The 16511-nt window shown below is 41.8% G+C and overlaps 1 protein-coding gene across 1 annotated transcript in view; it reads left to right on the top strand.

Annotated features, from left to right (window-relative positions):
• LOC144829383 (uncharacterized) overlaps positions 1-16511 on the top strand; it is a 193935-nt gene that overhangs the window by 68568 nt on the left and 108856 nt on the right. Inside the window, exon 5 of the mRNA XM_078688478.1 lies at positions 8628-8707. Within this exon, the coding sequence (XP_078544604.1) occupies positions 8628-8707 (80 nt within the window). The remainder of the gene's footprint in view (positions 1-8627; positions 8708-16511) is intronic.

Raw genomic sequence — 16511 nt, 5'->3', positions numbered from 1 at the left:
AGGTCACACCACAATTGGTCCTGCTGGGTCATCTAGTCCGCCCTAAGAAGCATAAAATGTTGATCAGGTTCATGCAGCTTGCTCTTGCGCTGGCAAGGAGGCAAGTCACCATCATTTGGATGGGGGTTAGGGTTCCACTGGTCAAACTTTAGGTTAGAGATGTCACAGAATGGGCAGGGGCAGTGGAAAGGAAAATGCGTTGTGTTAGAGCCGATGCCAATCTTCCAATTGACTTAGAAGCTTGGGGGTTACTATGTCAAACGTTTTTGGACCAGGAGAAGTGAGGGATGATTCCATGGGTTCTGATGAGCCAATATAGTTACGGGGGTAAGGTTGTATTGGGGTGTTTATAGCTTAATGTATTTGCTTTGCGATGTGTACTATGATGACAGAATGTGTCTTTGTTTCCCCTAAAGTATCTTATTGTTGTAATGGAAATTGATCTGAGTCCGGAATGCCTCTGCTGCCATTGTACTCCACTTTGCTGTTTTGTTGTTTGTTGTTGTGTTCAGAATAAGACAAATAAAGGTTCGAAAAAGAAAATACACAGAAATTCACCAATTATGGCTTTTCTTGTCCTTGTATATAAAATATGGGGCAGGAAAATGCACTGCTGGTGCGTCACAAAAAGTTTATTTGCAAGCAATGGACTTGTAAATAAGCCCCCTGATGTTGCTGAACCCGACCGGCCGTATACCCTCAGCAACTGGGCAAGTAACGTTCTGCACTTGACTCTCAGTGGTAGCTATGTATGAGCAGTCAAAGGCTCTCTCAGTGGGGAAGTGTAGATACAGGTAAGTGAACATGACTCAAAATCAATGTCCAGTCAAATACTTGCTTTCATAAGAAAAAGCATTTTATTTTTAACCCTACACATGAAAAGGAATAACGACATTTAGAAGCAACAATAAAATCCCCTTGAGGTCGGGGTTCTAGCAGTTGGCAGGCAAAAGCCTGTCCCACCCTCTTCCTTGTAACATTTTCAAGGTTCCTAGACCTGTCAGCCTTAGGGTGGTCTTCCCCCAAATGTTTTGACTTCCTCCTGCATTTTTGTTGAGTTTGTTTTGGATGGCTGTAGGACTCTGGGCACTTTACCACTGCTAACCAGTGTTTAAGTGCATATGCTCACTCCATAAAAATGGTAACATTGGCTAATCCCCAAATGGCATATTTAATTTACTTGTAAGTCCCTAGTAAAGTGTATGTTCCCAGGGCCTGTAGATTAAATGCTAGTGGGCCTGCAGCACTCATTATGCCACCCACTTGAGTAGCCCTTTAAACCTGTCTCAGGCCTGCCATTGCAGCCTGTGTGTGCAGTTTTAAACATCCATTTCGAACTGGAAAAAGAAATTATTAGAAATGTGATTCCTGGTTGGATGAGGTATGCACCAAGGCCAGGCAGGATCCACCACTCTTGTCAGGGTAAGCTAGATATACATTAAAAGATAACCTGTGCTCACTATCTGGTAGCGTGGCACAGATCGGTCAGGTTTATCTAAAGAGGCAATGTGTAAAGTATTTTTGCAACACACACACACGCAATGAATACACCACAAAAAATACTCTACACAGTTTTATCAAAATAGACATATTATAAACAAAACAAAACCAAAATAACAAAAATCCATTGTAAGGAAGATATTGAATTTTAATGGAATAAATGCAGTAAAGCACTTAGAAATTAAATGAAAAATATATTTATATAGCACAACTAATACCCAAGGGTGCCTAGACACTGACTCAAGGAGAGAGCCATAGAAGCTAACCCAAGAGGTCAGAGATTAAAAAGGCAGGTTTTTAATGCTTTTTAAAAGCCAGCAATTGGGTTTCCTTTTTAAGTTGTAGCAGGAGAGAGTTCCAGAGTCTGGTGGTTTCCACCAGAAAACGTCTGCCATCCGAACCAACTTTTTTACGTTTGGGCACGAGAAGGTTGTGGACTGAGGTAGACCTCAGCATCTGACCTAGAAAATGCACTTGAAAATTATGTTTAAAAAAGATCATACCCGTACTGTGTACAGCTTTAAAAGTAATGCAAAGATCCTTAAAGTCAATGTGTTTCCTAACCGGAAGCCAGTGAAGTTATCTGAGTGCAAAAGCGGCAGACTTGTGCTTGTGAATGCCCAACAACAAATGACATGAAGCATTTTGGATGATTGGATTTTAGTAAGACATTTTTTTCTGATAAAACAAAGAGACCATTACAATAGTCAACCCTTGACACCACCAGGGCTGTGGTGACCAATTTTTGAAGATTTTGAGGGACGAACAGAATAACTTTTCTGAGAAGTTTCAATGTGTAGAACTAGGCTGAAGTAATAGTATTGACATGAGCTTTGAAAGTAAGCTAGGAGTCAACAATTACCCCCAGGTTCTTCACTTTACTTACTGGTATAGGGAGGGAACCGAACTCCTGTGGCCAGTAGGAAGGTGACCAAAAAGACACATTGTTCCTGAAAAGATGGACCTCAGTTTTGGAATTAATCTTGAAACCGTTAGAAGCCATCCAATGCCCCACTTGAAGTAGACAATTGTTGCACCGTGTGGCCGTGTTGGAAGGATTGCATGCCACAGATACTATAATTTGGGTATCATGAGCGTAGTAAATCGCTAAGAATCTCAGAGACCGAATCATTTTTGCCAGAGGGGCGATGTAGATATTAAAAGGGGTTGGGCTCAGGGATGAGCCCAGGGGAACGCTGCACGGGAGTGTGAAAGTGGGTGACTTAAAGTCAGCTAGGGCAACAAATCTTTTGCGATCAGGCAAGAATGATTCAAGCATTGTCAGCACTCTCCCCTTAATGCCTAGTGAGTCTAGACGTTCTAGAAGTCATTTATGATTGACCGTATCAAATGCTAATGAGAGATCTAACAGCACCAATCCCGCATTCACCCCAGCGTCAACTGTCTGCCTGAACTGTTCAGATGCCGTGATCAGAGCCTGTTCTGTGCTGTGATGTTTTCTAAACCCATACTGGGTACAGTCAAAATGTCCACGCTTCTCAACAAAATCAGAAATTTCTATGTTTATAGCTTTCTCACAGGTTGAGGGAGTCTGGAAATGGGGCAATAGCTATTAAGGTCTGTGTTGTACAGATTGGGTTTTTTTAAACATGGAAGAATTGACGCTAACTTCTACTTAAAATACCCAAAGCGAACATTTGATTGAAAAATGGGTAAAAGATGTATGGCAAAGGTTTCTGGCAATAGGTTAAATATCTTAGGTAGACAAGGATCAAGGGGAAAAGCAAATTTAGTGAGAAGAAGCAGATTCATAGCTTGATTAATAGTCAAGTGCGAGAAAGATGATAAAATGGGGTACTGAGGGATACAATTGTAATCTTGGATATAATCGAAAGTGTCAGCTGTAGCCTGCAGACACTGGGAGGGAAATTATCCCAGTGGGGGGGGTTACTTGCAAAATTGCTGTAAACTGCCTAAACCTTATCCTGGAAGAAAGTGGCCAAAGAGTTGCGAAATCCTTGGCTCACATTAGCGTTTATGGCCTCTGGTGGGTTGGCTAGATTTCCCACTGTAACGAACAGTTCCTTGGAAGAATTTTCGAAACTTCGATGGACTTAATATAAAAGTGAGTTTTTTCCTTAAGAATTAACTCTTCATTGTTCGTCAAGGGCTGTTTGCATAATTCCTTTGCCCTGGAGTCATAATGGTGTCTCCAGTCTATTGATCTATGTAGCCATTGATTAAAAGTGACAGCGGCCTCATTTGGGTCATTGCTAAATGATGGAGGGTTCTGAGTCAGGGATCTATCCAAGGTTTCTGCAGTAATAGTGTTCCAAGGGCGAGTCCACTAGAAGCAAGTAGCGCTATAAAGGTTACTTTAGGTCGTGCTGAACCGGGACAAAGTCAAAGTTCGGGCCGACCTCGTTGAAGTGCAGGTCAGCTTCAGGCAAGTGCAGGCCTGCTTTGGCTCATGCAGGCCCCGGTGAACAAATAACCTTTCCTGGTCGCAAGCAAAAGAATGCTTCGATCCTCTTCACGCAGTGAAGGTAATGCTTCACTTTCGATTCATGCAGTGGATCTATCTGTCACAGTTAAGCCATACTGTCGGGACCTCGGGTCGGTCCTGTGTGGTCATCGAACCTCGTAGTTGGGTCGATGCATCGAAGTCGAGCCTCCCAGTCTGGACCTCTGACCAGAGCTGCATCATCGTCAAACCTTGCACTCACGTTCCACGTCGTTGTCGAGCTGCACTGGCTGCCTTCGCTCGGCTCTGCGTTGGCGTCGAAGGCTACTGTGTCAGTTCAAATTGACGCAGTGGTGATGATGTGTCGATTTTGTATCAAAACTGCTGCTGAACCAACTTCTGAGGCCTAGAACATGGGGAGGGCACAACAGGATAGGGTAGGGCCCATAGAAGGCAGAGTCCAGCAGAAATAGAAGAATTGCAGGCGGTCTCTGAGACTTCAGAAAACTGGATTCAAGCAAGCAGGCCCTTGTAGATCACTTGAAAGAAAAGCAGAGCCCAGTTCTCCTTCATCAGGGCAGAGTCAGAGAGCAGCAGGCAGCAGGGCAACAAGCAGAAAAGCAGTCCTTCGAGACAAGCAATCCAGTTGAGACATTTAGGCAGTGCTGCAGTCAGGAATCCCATGCACTTCAAAAAATACCTCTAGAAGCTTCTCCCGCTTGAAAGAAGGCACCTGGTATAAATATTGGACCTCAGATGCCAACTTTTCAGTACACTTCTGGCCCTGTGGAGACTGACAGGATGATTGACTGCTGTGCTGCTGAAAATACTGCCACTCTGCTGGACTGCTGGCCTGCTGGATTGCTGCCTTGCTAGATGGCTGCCCTGCGGCCCTCCTGACTGAGTCAGGGACTAGACCTGCATCTGAACCCAGGACCCCCAGAGTAATTCCGAGGGCTAGTCTGCTGGCCTGGTGTTCAGAGCCGCTGGGACATAACAGACTCCCACCCACCTGAGCCATCACCCAGATCCAGATGGAGCCAGCCCCTGACCCCCAAACGACGTCACTCAGGTCCTGGACCCTTGGTGTGGCCTCAGTGGAGCTGAATTGAAGTGTTTGGGCTCTTTGCATCCTCAAACTGGTCTGTTGTCATTAAAACCTTGTCACTTGCTCTGCCCGCCAAAGCGAAGTTCCGTCAACCCAACTCTGTGCATTACAGCATTGACATCTCATGGGGAGTACCACCATAAAGCTCTGGCATGACCGTTCGCTACTATAAGAATTGTATGCTACTGCAACGACCGTCAGTGATGCCAGACCTGCTCTTCATGCTACATCGATGACCATCGTGATACTTCCCTGCTTCTTGCGGCCCTCTCCACTGTGAAACATACTCTTTGCACTGGACTCACGGGATTAACCTGGTCCCTGTATCTGAACCACACTCCAATGCTGTCAGCTTGAACTTGTGACTTTCACTGGTCTTGCATGACCAGATAGCCGTGAGTGGTGCTCTGGGCTTTTTGGTGTTATATTAACTTAAATCTTTAAAACTGTATGTCTCTGGTACTATTAATTGGATTTTAGTTGTTTCGTTCTTGATTTACTTATTACATTTTGCTAAATTGTTCTAAATTGGTGTGAGATTTTTCTTGTGTTGTGTTTAGACTTTACTACTGTTTGGAGTGCTGTATAAATGCTTTACACATTGCCTCTAAGTTAAGCCTGACTCCTCTGTGCCAAGCTACCACAGGGCTGAGCACAGGTTCATTTGGGGTTTGCTTGTGCCTCACCTTAACAGGGATTGTGGTTGCTGATTCAGTATGGTTTCACCTTCCTCAACCAGTAGCCCAATGTCTTACAGGGGTTATTCCCCTTTCACTTGTGGCTACCTCCAGGAAATGCTTACTAATAGGCTTTACTCAAGTGTTCCCCTTTTACACTTCAGGAACTAGTCTGAAGCATCTATGGTGCTGCAGCAAGTTCCGGGCCTTGCAGGCCCACTACAAGTCTTAACCGTTTCTGCAGCACGGGCACATGCGAGTTCTTATCCTGTTCAAAGAAGTTGGGCTGCTCGCGCCCCACGCAATAACAGCTGGTAGCACAGGTTCTCTGTCCTGAGCGATTCTGCTAGAATTTTCCAGTTATCGGAGCAGCTCCCAACTCGTGAAGATGTGATAAGTTGGCCTTCCTCAGAAGGATGATGGGGTAAATCCTCTCTTCAGCTCCCAACTTGAGCTCAACAAGGCTGCAATGTCATCCACGAAGTCCTTGGCAGTACTTTAGAGTCCATATGGGGCAGTTATTTTGTTGTGCAGGCCCGACCTGCTGAATGCAGCCCCAGTCTTCTCCTCAGACAATGGCCCCGAAATTCTTGGGAATCATGGAACCAACAGCCCCACGTGGCATACAGAGTTGCTGCTGTACTTTACAGCACTGAGGCAGACTCTTCTGTTGCAAACGCCTCCACTACAGCGATTACAAGTTTCAACACTCTCACAGTATCATTTTTACCGGTGCGGTGGTACAGGTTTGGCAAGTCCTGCATAGTGCTATCTCACGGCTCAGTCTACAGCAGCCCTCTCCTTGATTTGGGTAGAGGACAATTCCTCCAATATGCCAAAATTGTGGCCATGGCATGCCAGCTAAGGTCGTCGTTCCCTGGGGCCCCTGAGACAATGCAGAAATTGGTGACTGTGCTCTCCATAACAGGTGGGCATAGGTTCATAACACAAAATTATCGCACACTGTGTGCAGATAGAAGACTAGTGCTCCTGCTAGTAGAGGATACTTGGCAGTGTGTAAGCGATGAACCTATTACCCCCAAAGAATGCTTTATAAAGGAGTGTGCAGTGTCGTTTAGTGCTAGATTCAAAGTGATACAACATAGTTTACATAGCCTACCTCGCTCCAAGAGGCTGTACACTATATATCCCACCAGAGCTAGATGCGGTGCTACTGTGGCAGATTTCCTTCATGTCATATGACACTGTCCAAATATTACAACCTACTGGATAGAGATCCTAACCCAAATCATGCATGTGACAGGGTGGGATATACCACACACGATTAAACAATGCGTGCTGGGCCTGCTCCCTGACAATCCAAAGAAAAAATTAAGTCCGCGATTCACAGTATTGGGACTCATAGTAGCTAAGAGGTGCATTGCGATTAGCTGACACCCCCCCTCACAAAGGGAATGGAAGAAAGGCCTGCTGGAATGGGCTGGGGTGGAGGTGGCGCATATGAGACGAACAAGCTGGGATGAGAGGATGGCAGAAGATCTGATTTCCTGGAGTGTTATGACACAAGCGCTACTGTTACCTCCTGAAGGTGACCAATCTGGCATTAGCTGATTCTATAAGGCCGTACTGTAAAGTTTTTAAATAGGAAGGGTGAGTGGACACCAGAAAATAAGTTGATGCTCATATTGTGTTAAAAATGCAAATGACCTGTAGTTGGCAACCAAAAGTACTCTTTCATGTGTGGTCCAGTAGATGATTGGAAGCTAGGAGGGAGGGAGTACCGTTTTAGTTATATAAATTAGTATAAACTGTTTTTTTTCTGCTATTGTTGACGGTAGTACTGTTATGTGTTTGACAGCCAAAGTACTCTAACTTACTATTAATGTACAGGCAGAAGCTGATGCCTATTTTACTATGCTGGGAAAAAGTATTGCATCAAGATGTACAATGTTCTGCTACTTGAACTGTCCGGGGTGCAGTCAGGAGCTGAAGCCTATTTTTCTATGCTAGAAATAAGTCTTACAATAAGATGTACAGTACATTGTCTTCTACTTGAAATGCTAATAAAGAAATTTACAAAAGCTATAACAATTCACATTGTCAGGCCTATTGGCATTCACATATGCTGTTCACAATAAATACTTCAGGCACATCGCCTTTGTCATAACTTTTCATTATAAAAAAATCAGATCTGCTTCATCTGTCGTAACTTTTCCCAATGAACCATACAGCCATGATCATTGGTTTGCTCCCAGAGCTATCTCAGGAAAGCTGTATTGAGTATAATCTGTCCAATAAAAGTACTCTGTTTCAGTGGGAGCACACAACCACTGCCCAATTAAATCCAGTACAGGGGAAGATCAACACGTGGACAGAACCAGAGCCTCTCTCGCAATAGTGCACTTTCAAGCTAGATCTAATGAATGTGCTAAATCCTTATTCACATGTTCCCATCCTCCAAAACGAAATGGGGAGCCATAAACCTCTTTTAAATGAAGGTTGTAGACACGTGGGAGGATCAGAGATGATACCCCATCTTAGAGTAGGCAGTGCTAAGAAGGAAAGGGGGAGCCTTCTTGAGTTTATGCAAAGAATTGACATGAGATGTGATATTTCAGTCTAGCATTGCAATGCAGGAAATATCTGAGGTGCACCTTTTGCTTACCTTTTCTGCACACTAGCAAATTACTTACATGAAAAATAAATGCAAACAAAGCACATGCCCAATATGCGGTTTATTGTATCGATAACACAAAACATTGGGTACTTGAGATGTCTATGGTAGGTGGCAAGTACTGTTTTCAAAATCCATGGTCATAGAGCTACAATTATCATTTATTGTCAGCTGTTGTTGTTCTCAGAAATCACAAACATTTTTGTATCATTGTGCATGCTAGCTTATTTACGATGCATCCTCATTTACAACTATTGATGATGTTTTTGTTCGACAATTCAGGATGATTTCAGGCTGTCACATCTACCGAAACAGAGAACTGCGCCCGAGGTCGCTGAAACGGAACGCTATCAGAGGCCAAGGTATGTAATTCATACAAATGATTCAATATAAATTAGGCTGTATTTTTGATTAGTAGCCACAACTACGTGTGCTCTTTAAACAGGTTATCCAGTGAAAGGACTTAAACCAACAATAAAATGATAGCACTGTGGGTGTTTTTTTAAATATATATAATTTTAACATATGTTCATTGAGCTCTAGAAGTTTATCAGGATACATACGCCTGTTTGCGATTGTTACATACATGTCCTTAGTTTGCACTCAAACAGTAAACCACATTAAGAGAAACTGTGGAAACCGCCATCCTTTATATGATTAGTTACTAGCCCTCACTTGTAACAGACCAGTCACAACTCCTAAAGTCATATCAATAAAAATTCTCCTCTCATGGAGTCCCACCACGTAATAATATGCATTGTATATTATTATGCTGGAAACTGCTAAGAGCAACTAACTACATTCTATCTGAGAGAGGGTTTCATCTGCATTAAGATGTAACATGCCATTATGTGTGTTCTGAAATCTGTGCAAAAGGTTATACATCATGAGGCACAGATCTATATTATTGTAATAAATGGATCAAAATCCTTGTAGCTGTATAGTTGTTAGCGGTATGTTATCATGGTGGTCTTCTATCATTGCAGATTTAAGCTCTTCCACCATAGTGTCCCAGCTAGCAACTATTACTGATTTGTTTTGTTGTATGGTTATGACTTGCAATTCTGTTTCTCTCCATTCAATCAATTCTCATCTCTAGCTTTCTAAAAGGGAAGGAGAGTTTGATTTCCAATTTTGAGCAATCATTCTCTTAATCAGTATGAACGTTTGATTGATGAATTTGGCATCATGCTTATTCTTTTTTGTTTGTATCGCCAACCTTAGAAATAGGTTTTCAGCTTCAATTCTAGCTTAATGTTGGTGACTATTTCAGTTGGCTGTATGAACCCTTCTGTGAATCGACACAGGGCCGGAACATATGAAGCAACAATGCTTGATTAGCCATGCACATAGGGCACTTGTCCCTTATGGTTTGATAAATTTTAAGCTTCTATGATTTAATGTTGATGTCAAAAATATTGCAATACACAAATATTGTAGCAGAAATATTGTAGTGATCAATATCAAGTTTATTTACTTAAGATGTAATCAACAAGGTCTACAAAAATGTTGGTGTACTAAATATCGAGATCATACATATAAGTATACATATTTTAAAGTATTTAAAATGATAATATATTTTAGAAAAATAACTAACGTATATATGTTGTCATATAGCTACTGTATATCTTTATAATGTGTTAAGTTAGCATAGGCTCATTAAATGTTTAAACGCCATTTTTCCTTTTGCTGCTTCTGCACAAGACACTTAATTGTTGATTTAGCTTTCAACCTAGTAGTTCGTTGTGGTTTACATGAGAATAATATGTTATTACTCTGATATCAGCTTTGCTTAATAAACTATGTCTGTACAGAGAGTGCTGAAGCTTCAGGAACAACACGATACAGAATTGTTATGAGGTCTGATCTTCGCGCCTTCATAGACATAACATAAGTGCAGCTTCTGCCAACTTTGGGCTTGAGGCGGGTTTTTATATTGCTTTGTTTGAGGCAAAAAGACACTTGATGCTGTTCGCATGCAGAGAGAGCTGGTGTATGCTGATGTGATCCCTTCATTCTAGGATCCTGAGGTATGGGCCCGCCCTAATTCAAACCCAAAGAGACCTTCTTAGCTATTAATATAATATGTGTGTTAGGGAGGGTGAGAAATAAGTGTTGTTAACCCTTATTCATTTACAGCATGTTAACATGCTGTCACCATTCGCTTTTTATGGACTAGTAACTATGCTTGTAGCTTTGTTGCTGATAATATGTTTACTTGTATTATCTAAGATACTGCGCCTGAGAAGACGGCATTAGTAAATAAACATTTCAAATGCTCACGAGTTCTTCTTTACTCCATGTTCTGGTTAGTAATGATTGTATAACGAAAGAGTGCTCATGTGTTCCACGTAACCTGAGGTTGGTGAGTTCATGTTCTGGTTTGTCTAAACATTGGGAGTTGGTTATGACCAATGAGACACTGTAGCTAGCTCGGTAAGGGGTTTGTTGGGTACTAAGGTGAGTTTTGGGTCACCCTAATTCGCTGAGGTTCCAATCCTCTGTGCACAGTTCTGTGGGAGAACAGAAACCCTGCTACAATGTAATAAAAATAAAGTTAATACAGTTGTAATAAGTAAGGCTTGAAAGCGATTTTAGATAATTAGAATATATAATAAACAATATATATCATAAAATATTCTTTTACACATGTTAAAACAAATACTAACAGTACCAACACAATTTAAAAACACAAAATATATACAATATACATTTATAATACTACATTGAAAAGATTGACAATTATACAATATAATTAGATTACTATAACCACATTTTAAAAACAGTTATTAAAACCCATGCTACTAAAAAAAACTACTAAATAAAATATTAAGTTACAATAAAAATACACTTTGGAATAAAATCATCAATACAAAAATAACAAAACAACACAACAAAAAAATAAATAAAAAATAATACACACTAATATTAAAAGAAACTACAACAATTAATAAACAGAGATATTGCTTCAGCAAAAAAACAATAAAACTCCATTACATTTGTTGGACTAAAATGTACCTCTCCCACTTCAACCTAAAAAACAAGAGAGAAAGTAATTCACTTTAGAAGCATAAAATGTACTATTCCCACTCTAACCCAAGCAGAAGTAGGAAAAGGGTTGGACTTGGGAGGGGTCAGGTTTACTACTCCCACTACAATCTAAGCAATAGTAGGAAAAGTGTTGGACTTTGAGGGGGAGGGGTCAGATTTAATATTCCTTCCACAAACTAAGCAACAGTAGAGAAAGCCTTGGACTTTGGAGGAGTCAAACTTTCTATTCCCACCCCATATTAAGCACTATTGGTGAAAGTTTTAGACTTTGGAAGGGCCAGATTTACCATTCCCATGCCAAAGTTAGCAACATTAGGGAAAGTGTTGGACTTTGAAGGGGGCGAGACTTACTATTCCTCCTACAAACTAAGCAACAATAGAGAGATTGTTGAGAAACATGTATAATAAATAATGTATTAAAAAAAATCGCAACATTAAAAAAAATCTCAAATAAAATACAATATATTAAAAATATTGAATACTTTTTAATAATATTCATTGAAGCACCCTACAACTGTAAACAATTACTTTAAAAAATCTGAAGAAAAAAACGTATGCAAAAATGAACAATTTAAAAATTATTTCCCAATTAAAAATACTAAATAATGTGAATGGATACTAATGTAATAATGTACATAGTTACTACTGTAATTATCCAATTAAAATGAATTAATTAATAATTCATAACAAATAATTACAAAATTGATCAATTAAAACATTTACATAACACTTTAATTAATCAACTGAAAACTTACATTTTTAAAATATTCATCATTCATTCTTTATTCTTTATTTCGGTTTGTACACTGTAAAAGAACAAACACAGATAAGTACGAACAATACTAAAACCGTTAAAAAAGCTAAAAGTCAAGATAAAAACAATTTTAAGTTAAAATTATTTTTAGGGTTAAAACAATGAGAATGTCAATCACATAGCCCAGTCCATGGTTAAACTTTAAGAAAATTCATCCGTGCCCACCACATAGAGCTTAAAAAATTGGCTACCGCATAAACAATTTGAAGTTCAGTGTTATATTTTAGGAGCCTGAATGCTTCTTTGCAGTGTGTTGTGCCAAGGTTGCTACACAATTGGATCAACCATCTGTGCCTGATGTTGTGGTATCCCGGGCATAAAAAGAAAACATGAAGTTCAGACTCCTCCCCCGAGCTACAAGCTGGACACCCCAAAGTAGTACCACTGGACCATTTATTAGTGAAGGAACGCAGGGGAAGGCAGCCATGCCGAAACTGCACATACAGTTTCCTGGCTAATGCCGGTCGAATTTCATCTAGGCATGGCTCTATATTATACGAATCCTTCATATCCAGGAAGTTTGATGTAAGAGATCCAGTGGTAGAATCTTCATGGAGTTTATCAAGTCTGTCCACCCTATAGCTGGTAACTAGTTGTTTACGCAGGATTGTCAAACAGGCTGAAACTGGATTATACCATATATTGTCTCTATCAATAGAACGGAGACCTTCCCTGATATGTGCAAACCATGGCAGCTTGCCTGTTGCCAGGGAGTCTAAAAATTTCTAGGAGCTCGGACCTGTATTCGGCCACTTCAGGTGTCACCCAGAGGCACCACCAAAAGAGTAGAGGTCTGCAGCCAATTTCCTCTGCAGTGGGTCTCACCCTAGATCCATACGTAGTGGAACCAGTGTGGAACTCACCGGTAGGCCGAATAACTGCCTTAGGAAGTTGTTATCTTTTTTGACAATAGGGCTAAGGTGAGAGTGCCCCCAGAGTTCAGCCCCATGTAGGGCAGCACTCCTAAGCTGGGTTTTATAAATCTCCATGCTGGACTTACAGGCTTATGAAACGACTTTCTATAAAACTTGGCCAGGCCACAGGCAGTCTGGGCCGGTTTAAGATTTGACTTATCTTTTTGGGGCCCCCAGGCCATATTTTCAGTAAGGGTAAGGTCCAGGTAGTCAAATACAGATACCCTGTCCAGGGGAGTACCGTTCATGCACTCCTAACTTTACTACTCCTAAACTGAGAAAAATCCTGACTTAAAGACTTTTGGTATTCACAGAAGGCATTTAGGAGTCCTAAAGTTAGGACTCTTAACTTCTGTGAATACCAACATGAGTAAGTCCCTTCTGTGAATACCAAAATGGTAGTAAGTTTAGGATTTTGTCTTAAGTTAGTTCTGTGAATCGGACCCACTGCAATTTGCAAACATAGCTTGCTCATTGAGGAATTTCAAGTTACTGTGCAGTTGCCACAAATGGATTTGAAGTAGGTAGGCTAGAGCACATTCTACATATTTATTGGCTACTCCACTCTTTATGGATCAGTGGTAAAGCCCTTTCAGCAATGGAGTTTCAGAGTTTCAGACCTTCAGGAAGGGCATTAAAGGTCTGTCTTCAGAGTGGGGCTAGCTTCACACTGAGGAAGTCACCATTTTTAGATGCTTCTGCAAGTATCTGTATCATTGCTGTGTAATGGGGCAAGTGACACAATTGGAGTTGGCTGAGTGATGCTCCCCATAGTGGAATTGGTGAGGTAACTAAGGCTGCACGACCACTGGCACTCCAAAGAACAGCAGTTATTTGGAGCCTCCTGATCCATTATTAAACAAGTGCTTTCAAGGTGGCTGGCAGGTCATGTTGAGAACCAAAAGTAAATACCCTCTGCTACTAGAATTTGCAGACATCCACCACATCAAGCACCAGACCGGAGGAAGGTAGAGGCTATCTGAAAAGACACAGGTTTGGGTGGATCAGGTTGACATATTTCTGGCCTAAGACACAGTAGAGGCAGAGGGGTGTGGTGAGGAGTTCATCGGAGAGTGTGCAGTAGGTGGGACTGGTGTGCTTGCTTCCTCCTACAGAATGATGACAAATCAACTGCCTTGATATTTGCAATTATGATGATGCACTGAAGCAGGTCTTTTGAGCAAGAACATCCTTTCGTGAGAGAATACCATTGCATCCATGGTGCATTCAAGTCTCCAGTTAGAAAAAAAACAAAAGGGGATCTTCTTTACACGCAGGCCCTCTTTGGGGATGCAAGTTTATTTTACAAAATTAGCAGACCCAGTTGATCAGAGACCCATAAGATTGATAAGAGACAAAGATAGATGCCATGGAGTCTGATAAATGTTGTTCATAATTGTTTTGCCAAGAATGAATCCCAACAAACTGATTGGACACTAGTGCTCAAACACAAAGATAGTAATCCAGGTTTCAGGAACTAGAGACCCTAATGCAAAGATAAGGATTCCAGGATAAGTGCTGTTGTTAAGGGAATACGTCCTGATTGGTGTACAGTCATGTTCCCCTGTCCTAGCAGCCAGCAGTGTACCTGTGATGCTGAATTTAGATTTTGGTACTAGCCTCACACTTTATTGTGAACCTGATTAGGACCTGGACTTGCACACCAGTCATGCCCTCATTTCACTCACAGGATTAGGTTCCCTGTTGCTGGTTGACCATGCAGAGTGGTGGTGGCAGAATACCATGTTCTCTAAATCCATAGTTGTGATCACATCTTTTTATCCATGATTCTGGAGTGGCAGTCCACTGGCTCACTTGTAAAAAGGCCCTCTTCAGTGGACTTACCAAGGCCCCAGCACTCACATCCCAAGTGTATATTGTGCATGTTGTGTATGTGGCATACTCTGCATTATATGTCAGAGTGAGCCAGAGTTATGGAGACCTGTGAGATCAAATTTGTGTGCACCCTGGCCTGGCCTTGTGCAATAGATATAGGTGAGGTTGTTTTCGCAAACAGTGGAAGTGTCTTGCTGACATTCTTGAAACTGGGTGTAGGAAACCTGTAGGAAACTGAGACAATGAATGGAGGAGAGGAAACTGATGTGGGGAGAAAGGACACAATGCTGTTAGAAATTCGGTTAGGCTTTCTATTAAGAGGAACTGCTAATTAGACTTCATGTAGCACTGCCATCTAGTAGATGGTGGGAGTGGGAGTGAAGGGTGGGATTGCAGTGTCTGTTGTTCAAAGTGAAAGCGACCCCATAGGTGCAGCCAGCCTTTACCCTAAGACTCTTCAATGTGGCTGATGATAGCCAAGAGCAGAAAGATCACACATCTTTGCACCTTTATTGTGGGTGTTCCAAGCTGGACACTACCCTGGTTTGAGGAGCATCACTGTAGAAAAAGGTTGTGTCTAGAGAGCAGTCTTTAAAGGACACTTGAAAGGAGATCTACCTGAAACCATTAATGAAAGCGCAGCCAGTGGATCCACATCCCCTGTTCGCTTTGACTGTATCAAAGTAGGATCCACTGACCTGCTTGTTTCAGTTTCAAATTCTCTGATAAAGGAAGGGAATGCTCGAAAGAGTACATAGAGGACTGCTATGCAACAAGGGCTGGTGTCTGCCTGACAGACACTTTCCGAGAAGTGGGGCACATCACCTGGATGCTTGCCTTGCTAGAAGAAGCTCTTCATCTGACCTGAGGTACATAGAAGTGATCCTGCTTGCTTTGGGAAGAAAGGAGGCTGCCAATCCTCTTTGAGGTGTGACTGTACAGAAAGAGGTAGTAGCAGCAAGACCCCAGTTCTGGTGGGGTCTGCTAGAGGAAGAAAACAGGGAAGAGTGATCTGCCTGCCTTAGGTGTCAATGGATACCAGACATTCCTAGTTCCAAATAGGAACTATGAAATTATGGCTGCTAAGTTCCAATATGCCAAGAACTAAAACTGTGGCTGGACCTATGCTGCTATGACCCAAATAAATGTAACCACAGCCCATCCTATGCAGTTGTAACAGAAAGAAGTAGGACTGCAGCTCATCAAATGCTGCTGTGACCCAAATAAGTGTGACTATGGCTCTTCCCAGGCCACTCAGACCTGAAGAAATGTGACCGGGGCTAATTTTATGCTGCTGTTACCTAGAGACCGATGTGACTACCCTGCGCAACTAGACCATGACTTAGCAGACTAAAGTGGGCCCTAAGTGAAAGCCTAACACACGGAATTGGGTAGGAGTGCAGCTATGATATGATCTACCTGTGGGACTACCATAACTCCAGGTTACTTGAATCTTTAACCCAGAGGGCTCTGACATTGTCATCCACCACCACCAAGGACAGGGACCTCGCAGTAGTATGAGAAGGCCACGTATGACCCAAAGTGTGTGCT

Source organism: Lissotriton helveticus, chromosome 4_1 (assembly GCF_964261635.1).
Source record: "Lissotriton helveticus chromosome 4_1, aLisHel1.1, whole genome shotgun sequence".
In the NCBI taxonomy this organism is placed as follows: Eukaryota; Metazoa; Chordata; class Amphibia; order Caudata; family Salamandridae; genus Lissotriton; species Lissotriton helveticus.
This window is presented reverse-complemented; position numbering and strand designations above follow the sequence as displayed.